The sequence below is a fragment of the Bufo gargarizans genome, chromosome 4 (genome assembly GCF_014858855.1).
Source record: "Bufo gargarizans isolate SCDJY-AF-19 chromosome 4, ASM1485885v1, whole genome shotgun sequence".
Lineage (NCBI taxonomy): Eukaryota > Metazoa > Chordata > Amphibia > Anura > Bufonidae > Bufo > Bufo gargarizans.
In genome coordinates, this window is record NC_058083.1 from 436,546,183 (window position 1) to 436,567,147 (window position 20,965).

Sequence of the window (20,965 nt, forward strand, 5' to 3'; positions counted from 1 at the left end):
ACAAGGCTCCAGTCCATTGCAAGCATATTTCAGGAAGACTTCCAGATGTGCACCTTTGATGTATGCCGCTGTACGGGCACACAGCGACATACATTAGTATGAAAAAAAAAGTATATCACACAGTATACATTTTTTCAGCAGTGGCCGTCTGCTTTGGACAGATGTCTGCTGCTCTTTCCTATAAATTTTATAAAACGTATAAAAAAAAAAGTAATGTGTATATATTCTTTAACCCCCTTCTTGATCTATGACATATATCCATCATAGCAGAGTGCTGCTATAAGGGAAAATTGTAAAAACTACACAAATAGCAGCCTTTATTTGCTGAAATCAGAATACACCCTCAATGTGAAATACAAGAGTCTTAAAGAAGAGCTGTCTCCTCTCCTGACAGGTCTGTTCTAGTAACTAATCGCATCCCCCATGTAATAACAATTCTGGAGCTTCTATTCTTTTGAATCTATGTTCTGCCATTCTCTTAATTATCCTTCTAGAAGTTGTCAATGAATTACTAGAAGGTCCAGATGGGTGTTACCATTTGGGGAGGTGTCCCTGTACAGTCTAACACTAGCAGCACTGAATGGACAGTGTCAGGCTGTACAGGGATACACCCTCAGCTGGTAACACCCATCTGCAGACTGCTAGCAATTCATTCACAAACTTCTAACAGGAATAATAAAGGAATGACAGATCATAAGATATAGATGCTCCAAAATTGTTATTACAAGGAGGATGAAAGTAGTTACTAAAACAGACATGTCAGGAGAAGTTACGGCTAAAGTTTTTCACACCATCAGGCCATTGGCTGAAATAATTCAGTGAAAAATGTTTTCCCTTTGTCTTACCCTTCCCCCTTTGTTTCTTCTCCTTCTGCTCACTCAGCTTGTCCAAAGGTAAACTGTTCATGTCCAGTCCATACACAGTCCGCGCTAGCACCGCAGTGAGCGAGTCCATGATCTTGGACCACTCACTGATGAGCTCTTCCCAGTCGGTGAGCGAGGACAGAACGCTCAGCAGCTCGTCCCACAGCTCCCGAGAGATAAAAACACTCAGATTGGCTCGGATCCAAGCTACAATTAGTGTCTGCAAGAAGAAAAAAGAGGTTGTTACCTGGACAGCACCAAGAACAGAAACCCACAGTAATGACGACATTACAGTCTACTCATGGTCCTGCAGAAACACCGCCATACCTGTATCAGAACCCCATCCTGCCAAGATCCTCCCATACATAGGCAGGCTTGGCTCAGCCGAGCATGAAGACGCAGTGAATGGGGAGACTTAAGATCAAGACAATGAAGCCGAAATCCTTACCTACCTGACATCGGCCATTGGGGAGACTTGGGAGGCTCCACAAAGATAAAATGGTTGACCCAACCCATTAAAATAAGCAAGGTCAGTCAACATAGATCTAACGTGTATGGCCATCTGAAGCAATTATGATCACATTGTGGAATCCGTCTGGATTATGGACAGAATCCACAACAATTCCATTGGTAATGAAAGTCAATTACATGCTGCAGAAAAAAAGCTGCAAGGAATAATGACTATGCTGCAAATGTTCTAACCTGCAGCATTTCCATTGTTCATACTGATTCTTCACAAGTAAATCCACATGCAAATATTTCACATAGCTCCCCCGAGAGCTGCAGCGCATTCTAACAGCTGATCCACCGGTCCACCGCTGATCAGGTATTAATAACCTATTCTGAAGATAGGTCATCAGTGGGTAAAGGCTATGGACACCTTCAGGACACGTTTGCAGGCCTGTCATTTGACGGCTCACGCTCCTCCTGTTGTATAAGATGCTGCCTTCAGCTCAGACACCGTGTTCAACGTTCCTGCCTTTCTGGGTAACCTCCGGCCTTTGGTGGGCAGAGCTATGGAAATGGTCAAGCAGGCTGCGCTCCACTTCTCTAACTCCCCCGTAGTGGGAACTACGCAAAGAGTGGAGCACATTCAGCTCTGACGTTTCCATAACTTCAGCCATCCCCGTCCGGCACTTAATCACGCTATTCCCATCTCGCCCAGGAAAGGTAGGGATGGGAAAATCTCTTGAAGTCAGTGGCGCTGAGAAGCGACTGGCACACAGGATCTCACAATGCTCCTCTCAAAAGTCCTTTTCAACTGGATGATAGGTTCACTATGCCCAAAACCCCCCAAACTCCGGTCCTAGGTTTATACTTGGGCATGCTAAACACGAGACAAAGAAACATTATACTGAATTATACACGACAAAAAGAACTCACCCGGAATAACACCCCCGCAAGATCCTGAGAGAACACATCTTTTTTTGAGGGATCCTTTGGTTTCTGAACAACTGCTTCCGTTATCCGTAGTAGTATCTGTAGCATCTGCTCCCTGTGTGATCAAATACGTAAAATAGAAGAAAAACATGAAAAACCAAAGTGATGAATAGATAATATCAGCGCTTTCCAATAAGCAGAATATTCTATAATGCCATATCTGTACTGGTCCCTTATTCTCAACACAGAAGTCAATGGAGCCTCTTATTTTTTATATGATGTCTGTATTTCTGACTGGTCAATGGGTGGGGGCACATACATCAGCAGTGTCCGGCCACTTGAATATTCGCAAGGGCGGACGCAACTGATGTAGTGCACTATAGTGCACAGGTCCGGCATCTGTAGCCTGATGGCGCTGGACACAAAAGCCTAACATGCAGCATTTTTCTGTCTGGCACTATTTGACATCTGTCATCACAACTGATTTATTGAATGGTTAATAAAGAGGTTATCCCATGATTAATGTAAAAAATAGAAAATGACATATATTGTACAGTCTCTCTTTCTAACAAACTTAGAACCAGCCCTGTACCTCATATGGATCCAGAGATCTCCCCACTGATTCCTGCAACTGATCCGCTAGATTAGGGATCGTGCCCTGTTTGCTGGAGCTGGTGGCAGGTGAAAGACAGAACTGAGCAGGTGCTTCTATCTCAGTTAGGTGGACAGAGAATTTAGAAAAAGGGCAAACAGCAGGTGGCGCTATACAAGCAGATTTCAGTGAATAGTTCAGTGGCTATTCTAAGTGGGTCATTTATTAAACGAAATACGCCTAAATTATGCATATTTCAGGCGCAGATGTCAAGGCAACGGTCACACCAGGTCTAAAAATGTGGGCGTGGTATGGGCAGGGAAGGGCCGGCAGGCCCGTCTCATTTACCATTTTCTACTGCTGTTTTAGGGCTCAGGCACACAGCCGCTGGTCGGCCGTTCCGTGCATTGGGGACCGCAAACGCACAGGCAATTTTTATGCGGATTCCACAGATGGATCCAGACCCATTCAACCTGAATGGGTCCATGATCTATCCGCACCGCAAAAAGAATAGAACATGTTCTATTTTTTTGGCGGTGCAGAGGCACGCACTTTCCGGATTGCGGACCCATTCATGTAAATGGGCTCGCATCCGTACACGGCCGGTGCCCACATATTGCGGACCCACTATTTGCGGGCCGCAACACGGGAACGGCCGCGGGCATGAGCCCTTAGGTGTAGAAAAAGGTATAAATGTAAGACAGCTCGGAAGCCGTCTTACAGTTAGACTGGCGCCTCTTCATAACTTCAGCGGAACCAGCGCAGGGCTTTTATTAAGACTGGCGTCTAAAACGGCGGTCTTAAGAAATGTGCCCCTGAATGTTTAATGACAAGAAAATTACAAAAGTATTCAGAGCCAGGTGCTGGTTTGAAAAACACAGACTATTTTTCGTGGGACAACCCCTTTAATGACCCCATAGAAAACTGGAGAAACAGTTCTAGCTTCAGGAAACTGAGCCGGACTGCCGGATATATGTGAAGGAGCCCTAATATATGAAAGACCACAAAACTATAAAAATACGGACATAAATAAAGCATGGCCGACTTCATTCACATGAATGCTTTTAAAGACAGAAGTGAAAGGAGGCCCAATATTATAGCGTGCTATATTAGCATGAGCCCCAGTTATACCAAAGGGTTTGCACTACGCCCATGTCACAAAAGACTGAAAGCACTGCACATGGTAAAAGAGTGCATCTATCCAAAAAGAAAAAGTTTAATTATATTTTCAGAAGATTGAATACAAATTGTCTGCGGAAACCTGGCTGCACAATAAAGCCCAGATAGGGTCTGTACAATTGGCTCGGGAAGACCATTTAGTATCTGCATGAAGCCACATCTTGGACGCCTATAAAAGCCTGATAACTTGGCACTGCGCAGTGGTAAATAGCTTTTACTGCTCTGCGGATTTCTAAAATGTCCTTTTCATGAGACAAAGTGCTGAAAGCCAGAAACGTGATGCGCCCTGCTCCACCATCGGACGGATTTAAATGACATTAGAACAAAATGCAGAGGGATGTGTGACCTGCCAGCGACTGAACAGTTCATGCGACAGCGCAATCCTGACCACTTTAATTAACCTGTGGATAGTGGAGACCTGTGCATGTTACAGAACAGAGGAAAACCATTGCTATATTCACAATGATTGACCATGAGGCCTGCCAACTGCACAAGCCCATCACCGGCAGACCATGTTCATGGCGGCTATCAGGACGGTGTACACAGAAGCGCCAGCGCCATTCTGTTAAATATCCATTTTATTTTCCAATAAAATAAAATCCTTTCGCTATGACATCATGTCAGGAAAAGAGACAAAGGGCTGAAAAATTGCTCCACGGTAACGAGTTTCAGACTGGTCCTTATTTTGCTGAGGGAGAGGAGCAGCCTAATATACCCTCCACCCTCCCCCTCCAGACGGAGCAATCAGGGAACAAGATTAACTACTTGAGAATTAAAACATCACATACGTAATATACAGAAAAGACTAAATCATTCTGAAAAAACAAACAACAAAATGTAGTTAATTAGGTCAATTTTACTTTTTAAACAATGGGGAGCATCAAGCCAGTAAAATGGACAATCACAATACATTAGTAAGTGCCTTGTATTAAAGGGGTTATCTGGCTTGCTCCCCGACACCCGCGTCGCTCCTGGTCCTCGCTGCTTCTCCCCGTGCGGAGATAAAAACATCCAGCCCCGCGGAAAGGATGTTTCAGCCAATGGCAGGCTGTGACGGGGACAAGCCTCCCTAGCATCACCGCCTGCCATTGGCTAACCCCCCTCCCAACACCGGATCCGCGGACAGGGAGAAGCAGCAAGCGGTGCGGGGACCAGCAGCGACGTGGGTGCCGAGGAGCAAGGTGAGTATATTGTGTGTGAGGAGCCCGGGGGGGGGGGGGGGGGGGGGGCGTTATTTCAGGGGTCGGATAACCCCTTTAACTTTCTCTACATGATGAATGCCATTTGCTGGAGTGAGACAACCCTATTAACCCCTGCAGTATCAAGGCTTTATCAACACAGGTATGCAAGATGGTTAAATCCCACCATGAGGAGCTTTCTGGCTTTACCATACAAGATGTTAACCATAGAATTAAAAGAAAGAAAAATATTTCTAATGTAACAAGGCTCTTTATAGATGTACATAATGGGAGTTTATCTACTTTAAGTTGTTTCCGTATAGAAAGAGATAGTCGCCAAGTGAGAGGAAGGGGGGGGGATCACAGGCAGCTCATACGGAAATCGGGAAACACACTGGACCTTCCTATTAAATACGACTGCTCCACATGGTTTAAATAATAAAAATGAACATTTATTATATTATTAGGTAACTGTGTTTTTGTTTTTCAGAACGGTTTTATGTATTTTCTATATATTATTTATTAGTTAATCTAATTGTCTCTTGATGGCTCCGGCTGGAGGGGGAGGGTGGAGAGTATGTTATGCTGCTCCTCTCCCACAGCAATACGGCTATGAAAAAGGACCAGCGAGTCAGAAACGCGTCGCCGTGGAGCAAATTTCCATCTGTTTTGTCTCATTTCCATGTGTTGATTGATTTCCTGACATGATGTCATAGCGAATGGATCTTAGCATATTTCAAAATAAATTGGATTTTTAACAGAATGGCGCCAACGCTTCGTTGTGCACTGGGGAAACTTACATGATGAAGAAGACGCTGGGAGACTGTGCGCCTAGAGTGGTGAGCTGGACTGCTTCGCTACGGGCCACATACAGTGCATTAACGCGCCAGGACTTACATGCCAACTATGCTTACACCTAGAAGACTCTGTGAAAGCGGTGGCTCCAGTAGGTAACAATTCACACTCTTTCACGAGAGCCCCGCTTCTGCAGGACATGTCTCCAGTGTGTAACTGGATCTTTAAATAATGCAACTCCAGAAGATTAACTCCATGCAGAGAACCTCCAACTTTAGGAAGGCACATGTTTTAGGTGTAATAGCAATGAGCAGTAACAAACGGTACTTACGACCTTAGCAATACCACGAACTTGAGGCTGCAGGACCAAACGCTCTGTGTAGGCCTAGCTTAACAGCATAAGGCATGCTGGTTTACTCCATAATGACCAAGCGCTGCATATGTACGGCGCTTGGTTCAGGGTTTTAATCTTGTGCACCATACATGTAAGGCGTAGTCTAGCAGATGCAGGTCATTCCGGGTATCAGTGACAGCCGAGGAGCCCGAGGAGAAGGCAAAAGCGGTTTATTACCACTTCTGCCTTGTCCTGTCTTTCAGACATGGCACTAATTGATTAGCGGGTGTCTCAGGCAGAGCAGAGCTGCTGGGTATTAGCAGACTCAGATCAGTTCTGCCTGTGTACAAAGCCCTCATGCGGGGCAGTATTCTCCTGTAACTCGGGCTCCTTTGGATGCCCAATTTACGGTGGAAAAAGTGCAAAATATGCATAAAACAAAAAAAAAAAGGCAATGTCCCTCATTGGTCTTAGGGGATATGTTTTGTGCCTGAAAATATATTCTAAAAAAGCTGTAATAAAAAAACAAGTAAAAATGAAACCACCCATGTCAACCAAAAACGTGGCCATAGTCTCCCCGTTCACATGAAACTATACATCAAGACGGCTGACACAAAATAGGGAACCCATTTTAATAATTCAGTTTGCATATTTAAAAAATAAGAAGCTATAGTTTGAAAACAAAATTACTTTTTTTTATGTTTTTCGCAGGTTTCCAAAAATAAACCCAAAAAAAAAAAATCTAAAAAAACAAACGGAAACGTTAGGACTGTAAAAATTACCACGTGTGCTAAACCACAAAAAAAAATAATAAAAAAAGACTGGTCTGATTTCAACTGGCAGTGACATTTCCTTTAAGGCCTTTTCAGGCCTGGTCAATAGGGGGTTAAAGAGGACCTTCCACTGGTCCTGACATATAAATAGCTGGCAGGGTAGGGTATACTGACAGCATGTGATATCCTTTATTTTTTCTATGCGCTGCTCCGTTCCCCCAAGAAAATAAACTCACCTTCTCCCTGGCTGTGACGCTCTCCCCTGCGACTGGCCAGCTCACAGCCAGGGAGAAGGAGATGCCTCCTGAGAAACTGGGCCGTCTGCTCCTCCCTGTACCAATGGTATATATTTACATACAGGGCGGGAAACCAGATTGGGGGGCACAGCGGGGAAACGGAGCAGTGCATAGAAAAAAATATTACATGCCCTCAATGAGCCCTACACTGCCAGGTATTTATATTGTAATGTCAGGACCGGTGAAAGGTCCTCTTTAATAGAGATCACCTTTCTACAGCTGAACTACAGGGGTAAGAATACCTGAGAAATTGCATCTGGGAACTGCACCAGAATCCATCCTTATCAAGTCACTACCAGCCAGTGGCTACAAAAAAATCATAATGCGGATAATTTACCATGTCCGTTTATCCATCATGAGATCCATGATCATTCGCCGATAAATGCTTAACACAGATTTGCAGGCCTCCACTTGCTCCTCCAACAGCATAGGGACTTCTGGACATGGCTCCAACAGGAACACATTGGCCGAGTTGGTCAGGAAAACCTAGATAATATAAAGTAACGTGTTATCACCTTAAGACATGCAGCAGTCATTACTATACCATGTAACGTCTGTCTCCCACTTCCTCCAAAATACATCTAGTTGTGGTTATTAAATCTTTATCTATTGGCCTTACCCCCCTGTTGTACCAAATCAGGATTTGGCCACGAATTATCTGGTATGGGATGATAACGTTTCTTACAGTTTTACTCCTTAAAGTGTTGCTATACTTTGAAAAAAGCCTTTGATGTCTCATTAGTAACATATCAAAGGTTTTGATTGCTGAGGGCCTGAGTGCTGAGAGCCCCACCATCGCTAGAACGGGGAGAGAGAAGCTCTCACATAGCGTGCTCACTCCTCACTGCAGGAGATGGAATCGAGATGAGCCCATAGACTTTCTATGAAGTCGTTCTCGCCTCCCTTTCCTGAAGTGATTTGTGAGGGCTTCTCTCTCCTCGTCCTAGTGATCGTTGTGAGACTGAGACCTAGGATACCTAAAAAATGTATACAGAGACACTTTGAAGGGACTGTCCCAGAAAAACACCCATCCCCAAGACAGAGGATACGTCTCTGAACAGCGGGGGTCCAACCAATCACGAGAATGAGGGCCTTGTGTTCCCACATTTAAATGGAGCCGCGGTCATGCCTGCACGCTGCCACTGCCACTCCATTCAGTTTTATGGGACTGCCAGAAACCGCAACGTGCTTGTAAGTAAATTAAAAAAGATGAAAGTCCGCAATTGTTCATTACAACAAACGGTTAATTAAAAGGGAGCCTCTCTTTTGTACGAGAATAAAATACAAAAATCAACCACAATTTTATCTCTGAAGAGTGGCACAATCTATGCTCAAAGAACACTAGGGGGCAGTATCGATTAGTAATATCTGCAAAAACGTAAAACACAAAAACGCAAGGAGCACCACAGCAGTTCTGCAATATACTAGTGTATATTATTTGTCATACAGCAGTTTCCTATAGGCTCCTTCCACTGATGGCAGAACCAGTTCCCCCATTCATTTTCCACCAGTGGTCAGGGGACCACCCTTCTAGAGACAGGTGTGGGTCCCACCTATTAGAAGTGTATGAGCCCCCCTTTGTTTCACATATAATGAAAGCAGGATCTAACGTCTTGTGAAGTTGTACACCCGAGCCCCTCTGTATATGCCAGTCCTAGGTGCACTGCTACGTTCTGCCCACACACAAGCCCTGACATTACCTGTAAAGTAGCCTGATCCCCCGCTTTGACTATCCATGTTCTCATCCTCACACACGCAGCCTCGGCTGACCGCACTGGTGAACGAGTACGTCCTCCCCCAGCTAGACGAGCGCTTGTGTCCACTCTGCTCTGCCGGGACCTTTAATAAATGCCAGCACTAATGAATAACCCTTTCCCGAAAGAGAAGCTGGATACACACAGTCTACAACACCTCCGCTAAAAATGTACCGCTATAGCTACAACACAACTTGTTATCATGGGAGAGACTACTAGGATTCTTCACACACAAAATAAAAAAAATGTAAAAATAAAAAAAAAGATAATCATAGAAACAGTCTGTCTTTTTTGTTTTTTCTATAACAAGTGTGCTTTTATGACTTTTTTTCAGGTATTTTTTTCTCACGTGAGGAGATGGAACAATGCCATAGCTTTAACATACTGCGTTTCTAAAAAAAAACTAGATGCGCAAAAAATGCCAAACTGAAAAAACACCAGTAGCAAAAACCGCTTGTGACACATTTCATATTTGCCAGAGACTTTCAGCTGCCAGTATTTTCTTTTCAGTGAAAAAAACTATTTTTTCTTTTGTTTATCCACGGCTCCGTTCCCGAGTTATGATACTTTTTCTTAATATGCTAATTAAGCCTATGGTGCAATGAGGGCGTCGCCATTGCTCTTGTTGCACCAAAGCTCCACTCCTATCTGTGGCCGGCCCTTTCCTGGTTGCTTTGATTGACAAGGCCGGGCAGTAACAAAGCTGTCAGAGAGGGGCTGACCACAGAGGTGAGTGGAGCTTGGAGCAACAAAAGCAAAGGTGACGCCCTCATTGCACCAAAGGCCTAATTTGCATATTAGGAAAAGGTGTCAACTCAGGAACAGAGCCTCGGATGAACTAAAGAAAAACAGCATTTTAATCAGGTGAACCACAGCTGTGTCCATGCAAACAGCTTGATAGAGAGGTCGCTGATGACAGATTCCCTTTAAATCTCATCCATTTTGCTAGAACTGTAAAACTCTGCAGGATTACTGCACCTAAATCCAGCAAATCTGCATCTCATCTCTCCTGTATGGACGCAGCCTTACAGTCACAGTCCAGTACCTGCTTGCTATCCGTCTCTGTTACAGAGGACTCAAAAACTGGCAAACTCTCATGGTTGACTGAGGTCTTTGAAGGCTCCTCCATGAAAACAGGCTTGTCTTGCAAAATCCATTTCCTGTAAACTTTCACAACTTTCCTTGTGGCAGAGACATCACACGCCGGTAGTAAGAATGCCTAAAAACACCAAAATAAGGTTTATTAACAAGACCTGACTGATCAGCACAAAGATGCTATACCTTGGATGTAGAAGGATTACGTCCACTGAAGATCCCTACAATGCCAACATGTAATAAAAGACAATGCTTCGCTACATCAGCAATACTTCCAGCCCGGCTCCAGTAATAGAACCGGTATCTTGCTTTGGATTCATAAATCCTCCTAGTTCCTAATCCTAAATATCATAGCAGGCTTTGTAGGTCTCTCTACTAATAGGCTAAACTATTACAGAAAGCTAGCCTCTAAGGCAAGTCATTGTGTTATTGCTATTTACTAAAGGAAATAATGAAGAATAATTCTGCAATTGTTTTATTAATTTGCATTGTAAAAGATGTGTATGAACCTGGAAAACTGGGTATGTGACATTTATAGGGCACACAATGTCACAACATCAAACGGTGACCATTGAGAGATCCCACTTGTGACCACTAGATGGCACAATGCTGCATTAAATAAATAAAAAAAGATTAAAATTTAATCAAACAACATACGGTAGTATTGGCTATCTAAACCAGTCTGATCGAATAAAGGATAAAAATAATAATATATTCTAAGCTGCAGGAAGAACAGATTCATTACTTGCCTCAGAAGAGGTCATGTATTTTGGAGAACAGTGTAAGGGCTTACCGGTGCATAGGCCATCTGGACAGGGACACAACCCCAAATAGTTACCACCCCTCTGTACCCTTACTGCAGACTTCTAGCAATTCATTTTAGAAATAAAGGAATGGCACAACATAGAGCCATAAGAATGGATGCTCCAGAATCGTTATTACATGGGGGATGCATGAAGCTATTTAAACAGGTCCAGGAGTGGTGACAGGTCCTCTTTAATATAAATTGAACCACCCCTTAACCCCTTTAGGACCGAGCATCAGATGCATTGCACTGCTGACACCAGTTGCGAGAAGGTGTTGAAGGACCAATCCTGGCTAGTGTCTGTGTAACCAGACCTGAATGACGTACCTGCCGGAAGACCTCATTGATGAAGTTGACATATCCTCGTGTGGACAGGAGAATCCTCTGCACCATGTCGTACACGTTCTTGTGATCCTCCTCTATACTGCACAAGCTGGAGTTGCTGAGTCTCCGGTCGGACAACGTGCTGCTGTTCGAGTGGTTCTTCTCCTGCTCTTGGGCTCCAGTGGACTCCGCTTCTACGTTCTTTTCTTGGTTCACATTCATCACAGACACTGTCTAAAAGGGTATGCAAGACGGCATTACATAACACTTTCACTATTATTATAGATAGGGCAAAAAATATATTTAAAAAAATTACAAAAGAAAGGTACTAAATCAAAAGCAAGGGTGAAAATGGAGGAAAGGGCAGGCAGTAAAGCAGGTTGCCATGAGCATCTCCTTCACTCTTCTCTAGCTTTGATACATTTCCTTTCTGTGCTCATTCACAGGTATACTTTCATCAAAAAGAGTCACATCTATGCTGGTAGGGAACTGTTTTTTTGTTTTTTTTTGTAAAACACTTTAGATTTTAATCAAAGCAGCGGTCCAGAATGAAATAGTCAGAATATCTGCGAGTCTTTACAGCGCTGCAGATTCTATCACACTGGCTGACCTGTTACATGTGCACCTGGCAGCTGAAGGCATCTGTGCTGGTCCCCATGTTCTTATGTGCCCGCATTGCTGAGAAAAGTGATGTTTTAATATATGTAAATGAGTCCCTGGGTGCAACGGGGGCGTTGTCGTTACTCCTAGAAGTTCTGCTCTCACTGCACTTTGATTAAGGCTCCATTCACACGTCCTCTGCACTTTGATTGACAGGGCAAGGCAGTGAAAACATCATAATGTCTGACCCTGCCAATCAAAGTGCAGAGGGCGCGGCAGTTGCAGAGAGAGCAGAGCCTCTAGGTGTAACGGCAACGCCCCTGTTGCTCCTAGACGCTCATTTGCATATATTAAAACTTCATTTTTCTCCAGAATGCGGGCACATATAAACCTGGGACCAACACAGATGTCTTCAGCCCCCAAGTGCACATGTAACAGGTCCGCCAGTCTCATAGGCACAAACCTACTGACAGATGCACTTTAAATTAGTCTAATAATTAAAGCTCTGTTCACATCACGTTACACATTTGGCATATGCACAGGGGAAGCCCCCGATGCATATCCAAAAAAGGGGCCTTTTAGCCTCCGCTGGGTCAAACGCATTAAAATACTGTTTTCCCTTAAAATGACCACTGCAAAGCAAAGTACACAGCGCACCACAGAAAAACATTGTGGCCAATGGGCAACATAGGTCACTGTGTATATATGTGTATGTATATAACACTGTGTACAGTTAGCCACTCAATTTTGACAAAAAACAAAATATGCCTCAAATGTATGGTAAGTATGGCACTGATGCAATTCAGATTAATCCAGGCTTGCAATGATTTCACATTGAGCACTGTGCCCCCACATGTTGTGTTTGTTTCCTTATAAAAATCCTTTTTTTTTTTATTTTTTATCCCAAATACCCCATTAAAAGTTTTTTTCCGGATTACCATATTGATGACTTATCCTCAGGGTAGGTCACCAATATCAGATTGGTGGGGCTCCAACTCCAGGCACCCCCGCCGATCAGCTGTATGAAGCAGCCATGACGCTCACTAGAGCTCACGGCCATACATCTGACCCCGGCTGTGCTTTGTATCGCAGCTTAGCCCCATTCACTCAAACGGGAGCGAGCTGCGCCTAGGCCATGTGGCAGATGAACATGAATGAGTGCTCATGGAGCGCCGCAGCCTCTTCGCGCAGCGGATCGGCAAGGACCACGGGAGTTGGACCACTAATCTAATATTGAGAACGTATCCTGAGGATAGGCCATCAATATGTAAATCCCAGAGAGCCTACTTTTAAAGACAGAGTGTCACTTTAATATCCAATGAATATACCTGGATCAGTCTGGGTAGAACCTCCCCTCCGTTCTTAGCGCTTTGACAAGATGCTACATATTTCTTTTCCAGAAAGAATGTGACAAGCCACTTGATGAACACGACTCTAGCTGCCATGTAAGGGATTTTCGTGCTATAAAGGCTTTCATTGTTCCGGGTTATAGTGACATACATTGGCTTTGGTCTGACATCCGGAACATCTGAAACAGAGAGAGAAACTGCCATCACTGATCCAGGTCACCTTACAAGCTTTCACTGAGATCCGCAAACAATAAAGTACATTGTTTTCAGCCGTGCACGTGAATGAATTTCTGCCAGGTCCCTATAAATACCCTCGCCTCCGTGTGTACACTGCCTTTACTGAAAAACAAATCCAAAACAGGCGGAAGATGACCTTTGTGTTACGAGATAAGGATAAAGTAATACAGCGCTGCACTACACTGCACGCATCTGCTGCTGGAGGTATATACTGTATATATCACATCAATATATTCTGATGTGAGCATAGCCAGGAAATCCCTGAAGTCTCCCACCAGGGTAAATAAGGGTTGGGAAGGTTGGATATTTTTTGTTTTTGCATTAAAAATGTATTTATTTATTTTATGCACTTATATAGCGCTACTATATTCCACAGCGCTTTACAGACATTAGCATCAAGCTGCCCCCAGAAAAGCTCACAAAATCTAAGTTCCCTATTAATATGTCTTTGGAGTGTGGGAGGAAACCAGACTACCCGGGAGGAAACCCACGCAAACACGGGGAGAACATACAAACTCCATGCAGATGTTGTCCATGGTCAGATTCGAACCCAGGACCTCAGTGCTGCAAGGTGTGAGATTGGCTGGGCTGGCACAGTGACATATAGGATTCTAACTCACTCAGTTGTCTTATTTCTTCTAAAATAAAGTGGGGCCACTACTTCCCTCTTAGTCTATTGAAATAACGTTCATGCATGGCCAAAGCAAACTTGTCTCTTTAGGGGAAATAGAGCAACTGCTGAATGAGTGTTAAAGTGGCACTCCCACAATATTTTTTATTCTCTGACCTGCTAGAAAGTTACATGATGTAATCTGTAGTAAATGTAATAATCTTATCAGTGTCTGTATTCATGAGCTATCCCCCTCCCTTCTGCACCTCAGCTATGTCATGTGACCAACAGTCTGACTTCCTAAATAACACAGCATCTTATGTGTGGACAGGAAGTCAGTTTCTCTATGTATTCCTATGGGAGCCTCACTCTCAGTCTCATAGGACTGAATAGAAACGTAACTGACTTCCTGTCCTGTGTCAGTAGGGGATCAGAGTGTTGGTCACATGACACAGCTCAGCATCAGAAGGGAGGTTATAACTCACAAATACAGTTACTGATGAGAAGATTACATTCACTACAGATTACATCATCTAACATTCTAACAGGTCAGAGAATAAAAATAATTGTGGAAGTGCTCCTTTAAAGGGGTTTTACAGTAATTTCACATTTTCCCCTATTATGTGGATATATAACTGTTGGGTGGGTGGGGGTACTACTGCTGGGAACCCCACCAATCATGAGAACAGGGGCCTTGTACGATGCAAGGCCCCCATGAAATGAAGGGAGCGGCAGGTCGAACAGGTGCACTGTCACACCATTTATCTATATGGAGATGGCAGACTACAGCGCTCAGCAATTGCCAGCAGGTCTCACAGAGGACTGGTGTGGTAGGGTGCATGCTTGACCCGCCACTCCATTTGTTTCGGAGGAAAGGGCGTGGTACAGGTCTGCTATTCTTGTGATCTCTGGGAGTCCAGATGGTAGGATCCCCACCGATCTAATAGTTAACCCCTATCCTGAGGATAGGGACAACTTGCAATTACTGGAATAACCTTTTAAGCTCAGTCCTATCATTTATACTGTACAGTATATCAACATCAAGCTACATCCTTTCACACTCCAGTGGGTATTTTCTGCCATGAAGTTCGCCCTTACACTGGGCTGCAAAGAGTGGAAATCAGGTTGCAGCATGCCCTAAATCATGTGAAAGCTTTTCTGAAAACCTCAAAACACATGCCCTGCACTGTAAATGCCTAAGATTTTGGCAAGGAAATTGTGAAATGTGGCGAGGAAAGGGTTGGGTCTTCACATGGCCTGCCGATTTACTATAACACAAGAAACTGGGGTGAGTTATAGCCCCTATCTGGTATAGACTTCAGTGTTTGGCTCCTGGACTGCCAGAGACGTGCCCAATTTATTAAGAGGCATCTGCCTCTTGGTTAGGCGCATGTCACGCCAGCGCACAGGGGATGAAGACTGTCGCCCTATGTTATTCATGGATCTATTTATTCATACAGAGGACAGGGCACATCATTTAAGAATGTCAAGAAAAGATTCAGCGTGAGCAAACAGATCAAAAAGGATCAGAAAATGTCCTTGTTTTTGGAGATAATTTGGGTTTTGACTCACCATTAACCTTAAAAGGAATCTGTCAGCAATGTCATGCCGCCCTGATCATGGCAGCATCACATGGGGACAGGTCCCCTTGTTACAAAGAACTACTGGGGTCATTTATCAAACTGGTGTAAAGTAGAACTGGCTTAGTTGCCCATAGCAACCAATCAGAGTCCACCTTTCAGTTTTGACAGCTCCTTTGGAAAATGAAAGGAGGATTCTGATTGGTTGCTATGGGCAACTAAGCCAGTTCTACTTTACACCAGTTTGATAGATGACCCCATATGTTTTACTCGGAAACACTGCAGCGTTTCACAGAAAACGATGGGGGAGATTTACTACTCAACCTGCGCCAAAATTTGGGCGTAATTTGTACCCCAAAAAAAAAAGTGGCGTTCGTAGAGACTGTTTTTCCACTAGTCCGACAAGGCGGAGACAACGTAAGCCAACTGATAGGTAGTGTAAACTTAAGCCTACGTGTACACTGTCTCAATCTTAGACACCATTAGTAAGTATGGGCCAGTACGGGGCAGATTTACTAATCCGGTAGATGGCGTACACTTATCACAGGGGCTCAGGCTGGATGATAACTGTGATGCAGGGACAGACTCTTTCCTCTGACTATACCAACTACTGGTCGGCTTACTTTGAGACAGAACTGTGGCACAATTTGTGTCCCGGCGCACTGACATGTGGGCCACTGTATTCCCAGACATACCACATCTGGTCATCAGCAATGACCTCTAAATGTGTGACGTGTGCAGCGGCACCGTTACTCCTCGGTACTTACCAAGTACAGGCTTGTAAAGGTTCGACAATTTATTAAATGACGGAAATAAGTGACTCAGATAATACTTTCTGAATAAGTTAAATAGAAACTTGAAGCCCGTGTCCTGGTTCTCCTTATTTCTCCAAGACAAGCTTGCAGCCTATGAAAAAAAAACACAAAGACAACATGAAGCGGTATGCATCCAAATAGGACAAAATAAGGCGTTATGGATCCAAGGAGGGATCTTCACCAAAGAAGGGGGGATCGGGGGGACACATAGAAATATGGATAAAGTGCATGATATGGACAGGTGAATGGAGAGAATGCTTTATACTCTACATGACTAACAGACCAATGGACGCAAACTGTATATTAGCCGAGTGTTTACTCCTCTCCCTTACCAGGCCAATTTTTCAGTCTAACTACAAACAGCCAATTAATTTCTGAGCCAACCTACATGTATTTGATATTATTTTTCACAGGAAACCACATTAGACCTTTCTTTTGTGCCATTAGATTACTGATATATTATATTTTTTATATTTATGGAAAAACTGTGGCTATTCTGAATTTTTTTTATATTTTTTCCTTTCTTTTCTTTTTTATGAAAGCAAAAAAGAAAATAAAAAAAGTCTGCTATACTATTGGTGGGGGGGGGGGGGGTGGAATGTGCATATGCGTGTGCAAGTAGCCTGCTATACTATTGTTAAAACTAATAACTATAGATTTTTAGTTCACTTCTTTTTTTTTTTTAACAAATGTATTTATTTTTTATGAAAAAAATAAATAGAAAATGAAATAACCCCTTCCTGCCTAAGGGAAGGAGGGGATTAATTCACAGAATGCAGAGGCAACCGACGCTTTTATACGTCTGGTTGCAGATAACAGCTTACCACCACGACGTGCATAGTAAAAGGTTAAAGGGGTTATCGGAGACTTAAAAATGTCCCCCATATGCCCGGGCCCCTCACACTGAATATACTTACCTGGCTCCCCGCGCCGCTCCTGGTTCCCCGCGCCGCCGCTGCTGTTTCTCTCCTGGCGCGTATGAAAACATCCGGTGTCGGGAAGGGGGAAGCAGCCAATGGCAGGCGGTGACGAGCCGCCCTAGCATCGGGCTCGTTCCCACCTGCCCCCCGCCCCCCCTTCCCGACACCGGATGTTTTCATCCGCACACGGGGAGAAGCAGCAGTAGGACCAGGAGCGGCGCATGGAGTGGGAAGCAAGGTAAGTAGATTCAGTGTGAGGGGCCCGGGCATATGGGGGACATTTTTTAGTCTCTGTTAACCCCCTTAAAGAATTGCCAAAATAACAATTCACAGCTACCTGGAAGCAGCAGCAGACCAAAGCACACAATCCATGCACTTACCTGTATTACCATGTACTTCAACAGCATTTGTAAGAAAAAGCAGCTTGGATCATCGGGGGATTTTTCACCAGACACCACTGGCACAAGAGGCGTGATTTCCTCAGGATAGACTTTACCTAAATGAATAAAAGCAGAGTTACCTCGTACCTGGTATTATATGTCCAGTGAAAAGTCACTTTAGTACCTTCCCAAATCTAGAATTATGTTTATTTCACGCTGTCAAAAATTCTATTCAGCCATTTCTTTATTATATATGTTGCTTAGAGAAAGCAGGCTGCCAGACAGACATCTGGTCACTAGGACTGTAAGGCCAGTCTCAGACGTGCGAGTTCGCTACGGGAAACGCGCTGCGTGTGGGATTTCCCGTTCTGGACCCTGCTTCTCTGAAAGGACCACCTGGCAATATAATGATTTATAATGCTGTGTTTCCCTACCAGACCTTGGATCTACTGAATTGTACTGACAGCATTATGTTAGAACAATTCAGTAGATCCGGGGTCTGGCAGGGACACACAGCATTATAAACCGTTGTACTGCCAGTTGGCCCTTTCAGAGGAGCAGAGTCCAGAACAGGAAATCAGGCTTAGGGTCAATTCACACGTCCGGTAGTGTTTTGAGGTCTGCAAATTGTGGACCGCAAAACACTGACACCGCACATCGCCGGCACTATATAGAGGATTCCTATTCTTGTCCGCAGCTGCGGACAAGAATAGGACATTCTTTATTTTTTTGCGGGGCCGCGGACCGGAAGTTATGTAAGAGTATTGGTTTCCAGCACACTGTGTGCTGTCCGCATCTTTTCCGTCCCCATTGAAAATGAATGGGTTTGCACATAATTGCGGAACGGATCCGGACTGGGCGTCTGAATGGACCCTAAGGCTTCTTTCACATTTTACGGTATTGAGATCCGGCAGAGGATCTCAATACCGGGAAAAAACTGCAAGCTGCAGTTTTCTGTCACAGTTTTCTCGGACACAATAGAAAACGGCTTCGTCCCCCATTGACTTTCAATGGAGTTAATGGCGTCTTGGCAATTCATAACGGATGCAGATGGTTGTATTATCAGTAACTGAAGCCTTTTTGCTGAACCCTGCCGGATCCAGCAGAAACACAAGTGTAAAAGTAGCCTTAAACACGCAGCATGTTTCCCGCAGTGAACTCACTCGTCCGAGACCGGCCCGAGACAACATTTCCGTGGATTTTAGCTGTACAAGTGACAACCGCAGTGGATTACAGTGGCAGGATTTAAAAAAATGTCCTCCACGTGCTGTGGAAAGTGTCTGCACAGAAACTGACCTATGTTCATGGATTTATTGCAGATTTCCCCCAATGACTTCAAGGGGAAGTCAAAATCTGCAACAGCGTTGTTTAAATGCATCGGGTTTTCTTTTATTTTTTATTTGCCTATAATTTTTTTTTTTCAGTCTGTTTTTATTTTCTGATTGCAGATGATTTCTATCCTATTTCCTGAACATGATGACATCATCTTGCCTGAGCTGTTGTTAAAGGGGTTGCACCACAGGATAGGGGATAAGGGTCTGATAAACATGGCTTCAAACACCGAGGCCCCCACTGATCGCTAGAACGGGGCCTGTGCTCCCCTTTTGAAAGAAGTGTCAGACACACATGCATGTTCAGCTGTATGGCACTGCCGAAGATAGCCGAGCGGAGGTTGAACACAGGACCCGGTTCTTGGGACTGCTGAGAGCCCCAGCTCCTGCTGAACAGGTAAGTTGTTGTCATGGGACAACCCCACTAACAGCAGTTAGAGTAATGCTTTCCAGCTACCCCCATGGGCACTAGACTGGAGGGGACTTATGCGAGAGTTTTCCGTGCAGAGGTCAATGTACAAGGTAGACAAGATGTGACATTATATAATTTATTGTGAATGGTGGATTCTGTGTTATCTATATATAGGCGATATCGGTCATTGTAATCCTGTATGCGATGATAATTAGATGACTGCTGAAAAGTGATCTCTACAGACCAAGAAGTGGCGCTTAGTATTAGGCTTATAGGTCATTGTGAAAACTGAAAAATACAGTATTTAGATAGATAGTGACATGGAAAATTAAAAATAAAAATCACAAAAAATTCCTTAAAACTATGTTTAACATAAAAACATGATTTAAACAATAGGTCATTTTCTGATGAAACATTCCCTTTAAGCTTCCTAGAAAATTCACATGAAAATCCACAGAGGCAAATCTGAACCAAAATGTGTGGATTTGCTGCAGAAATGATCCACAGTAATTCCCACCAGTGTAGACGTCTCTATCTAAGGAACCACTCTTGGAGCTGTAATGGCAGTCGTGTGGGTCGTCACCCAACTTTACCAGAAGAAAAATAGATTTTTGACAGAAGAATTAACACCTCAGTGCAATGCAATGTGAATAGCATGAAATAAGCAGTTAGAAGCGCTCTCACTAACCATCGGGTAAATTATAAGTAGGACTTATGAGGGTATCCAGTGTGCAAGGACCTCGAGATGACATGACGGCAGGAAAGCCAGGAACAAGACATGCAAATATTAGTGCCTGCTCCTCTCCGCAATTTGTCTGCAGTGCTTGAAGCCAGAGAAGAAACAGCCGCATTCCTTCACATCGTATCTAAAGGATGAAAGACATTTTCATTTAAACAGGACGCATGTGCCAACTGATGCCACTGACTAAGGGTACATTCACACGACCGTATGTACTTTGCGGTCCGCAAAACGTGTATTCCCAAAAAATACAGATGATGTCCGTGTTGCATCATTTTTTTTTTTTTTGCGGATCCATTGAGGCTATGCTTATCCTTGTCCGCAAAACGGACAAGAATAGGACATGTTCTCTCTTTTTTTGCGGGGCTACAGAAAGGACATACAAATGGGTCCGCATTTTTGGAGGACCCATTGAAATTAATGGATCCACATCCTATCCGTAAAAATTCTGGGTCGGATGCCGACCAAAAATACGGTTATGTGAATGGGGCCTAAACATGCAAGACAGCAGGAGGCATAGCCAGAAGATGTGACATGCAAGCAGAGAAGAACGCCAAGGCTACCACATAATAAAGACTCCTTCACTCTACTAAATCATGCTTTATCAGAATTGCTGGGGTCATG

At 43.9% G+C, this 20,965-nt stretch overlaps 1 protein-coding gene across 1 annotated transcript in view; it reads right to left on the bottom strand.

Moving 5' to 3' along the window:
* RALGAPA2 (Ral GTPase activating protein catalytic subunit alpha 2) overlaps positions 1–20,965 on the bottom strand; it is a 329,414-nt gene that overhangs the window by 271,106 nt on the left and 37,343 nt on the right. Inside the window, 11 exon segments of the mRNA XM_044292004.1 lie at positions 846–1,083; positions 2,247–2,358; positions 7,728–7,876; positions 9,091–9,120; positions 9,122–9,229; positions 10,190–10,363; positions 11,372–11,602; positions 13,297–13,496; positions 16,512–16,650; positions 17,860–17,975; positions 20,291–20,468. Of these exon segments, the coding sequence (XP_044147939.1) occupies positions 846–1,083; positions 2,247–2,358; positions 7,728–7,876; positions 9,091–9,120; positions 9,122–9,229; positions 10,190–10,363; positions 11,372–11,602; positions 13,297–13,496; positions 16,512–16,650; positions 17,860–17,975; positions 20,291–20,468 (1,675 nt within the window).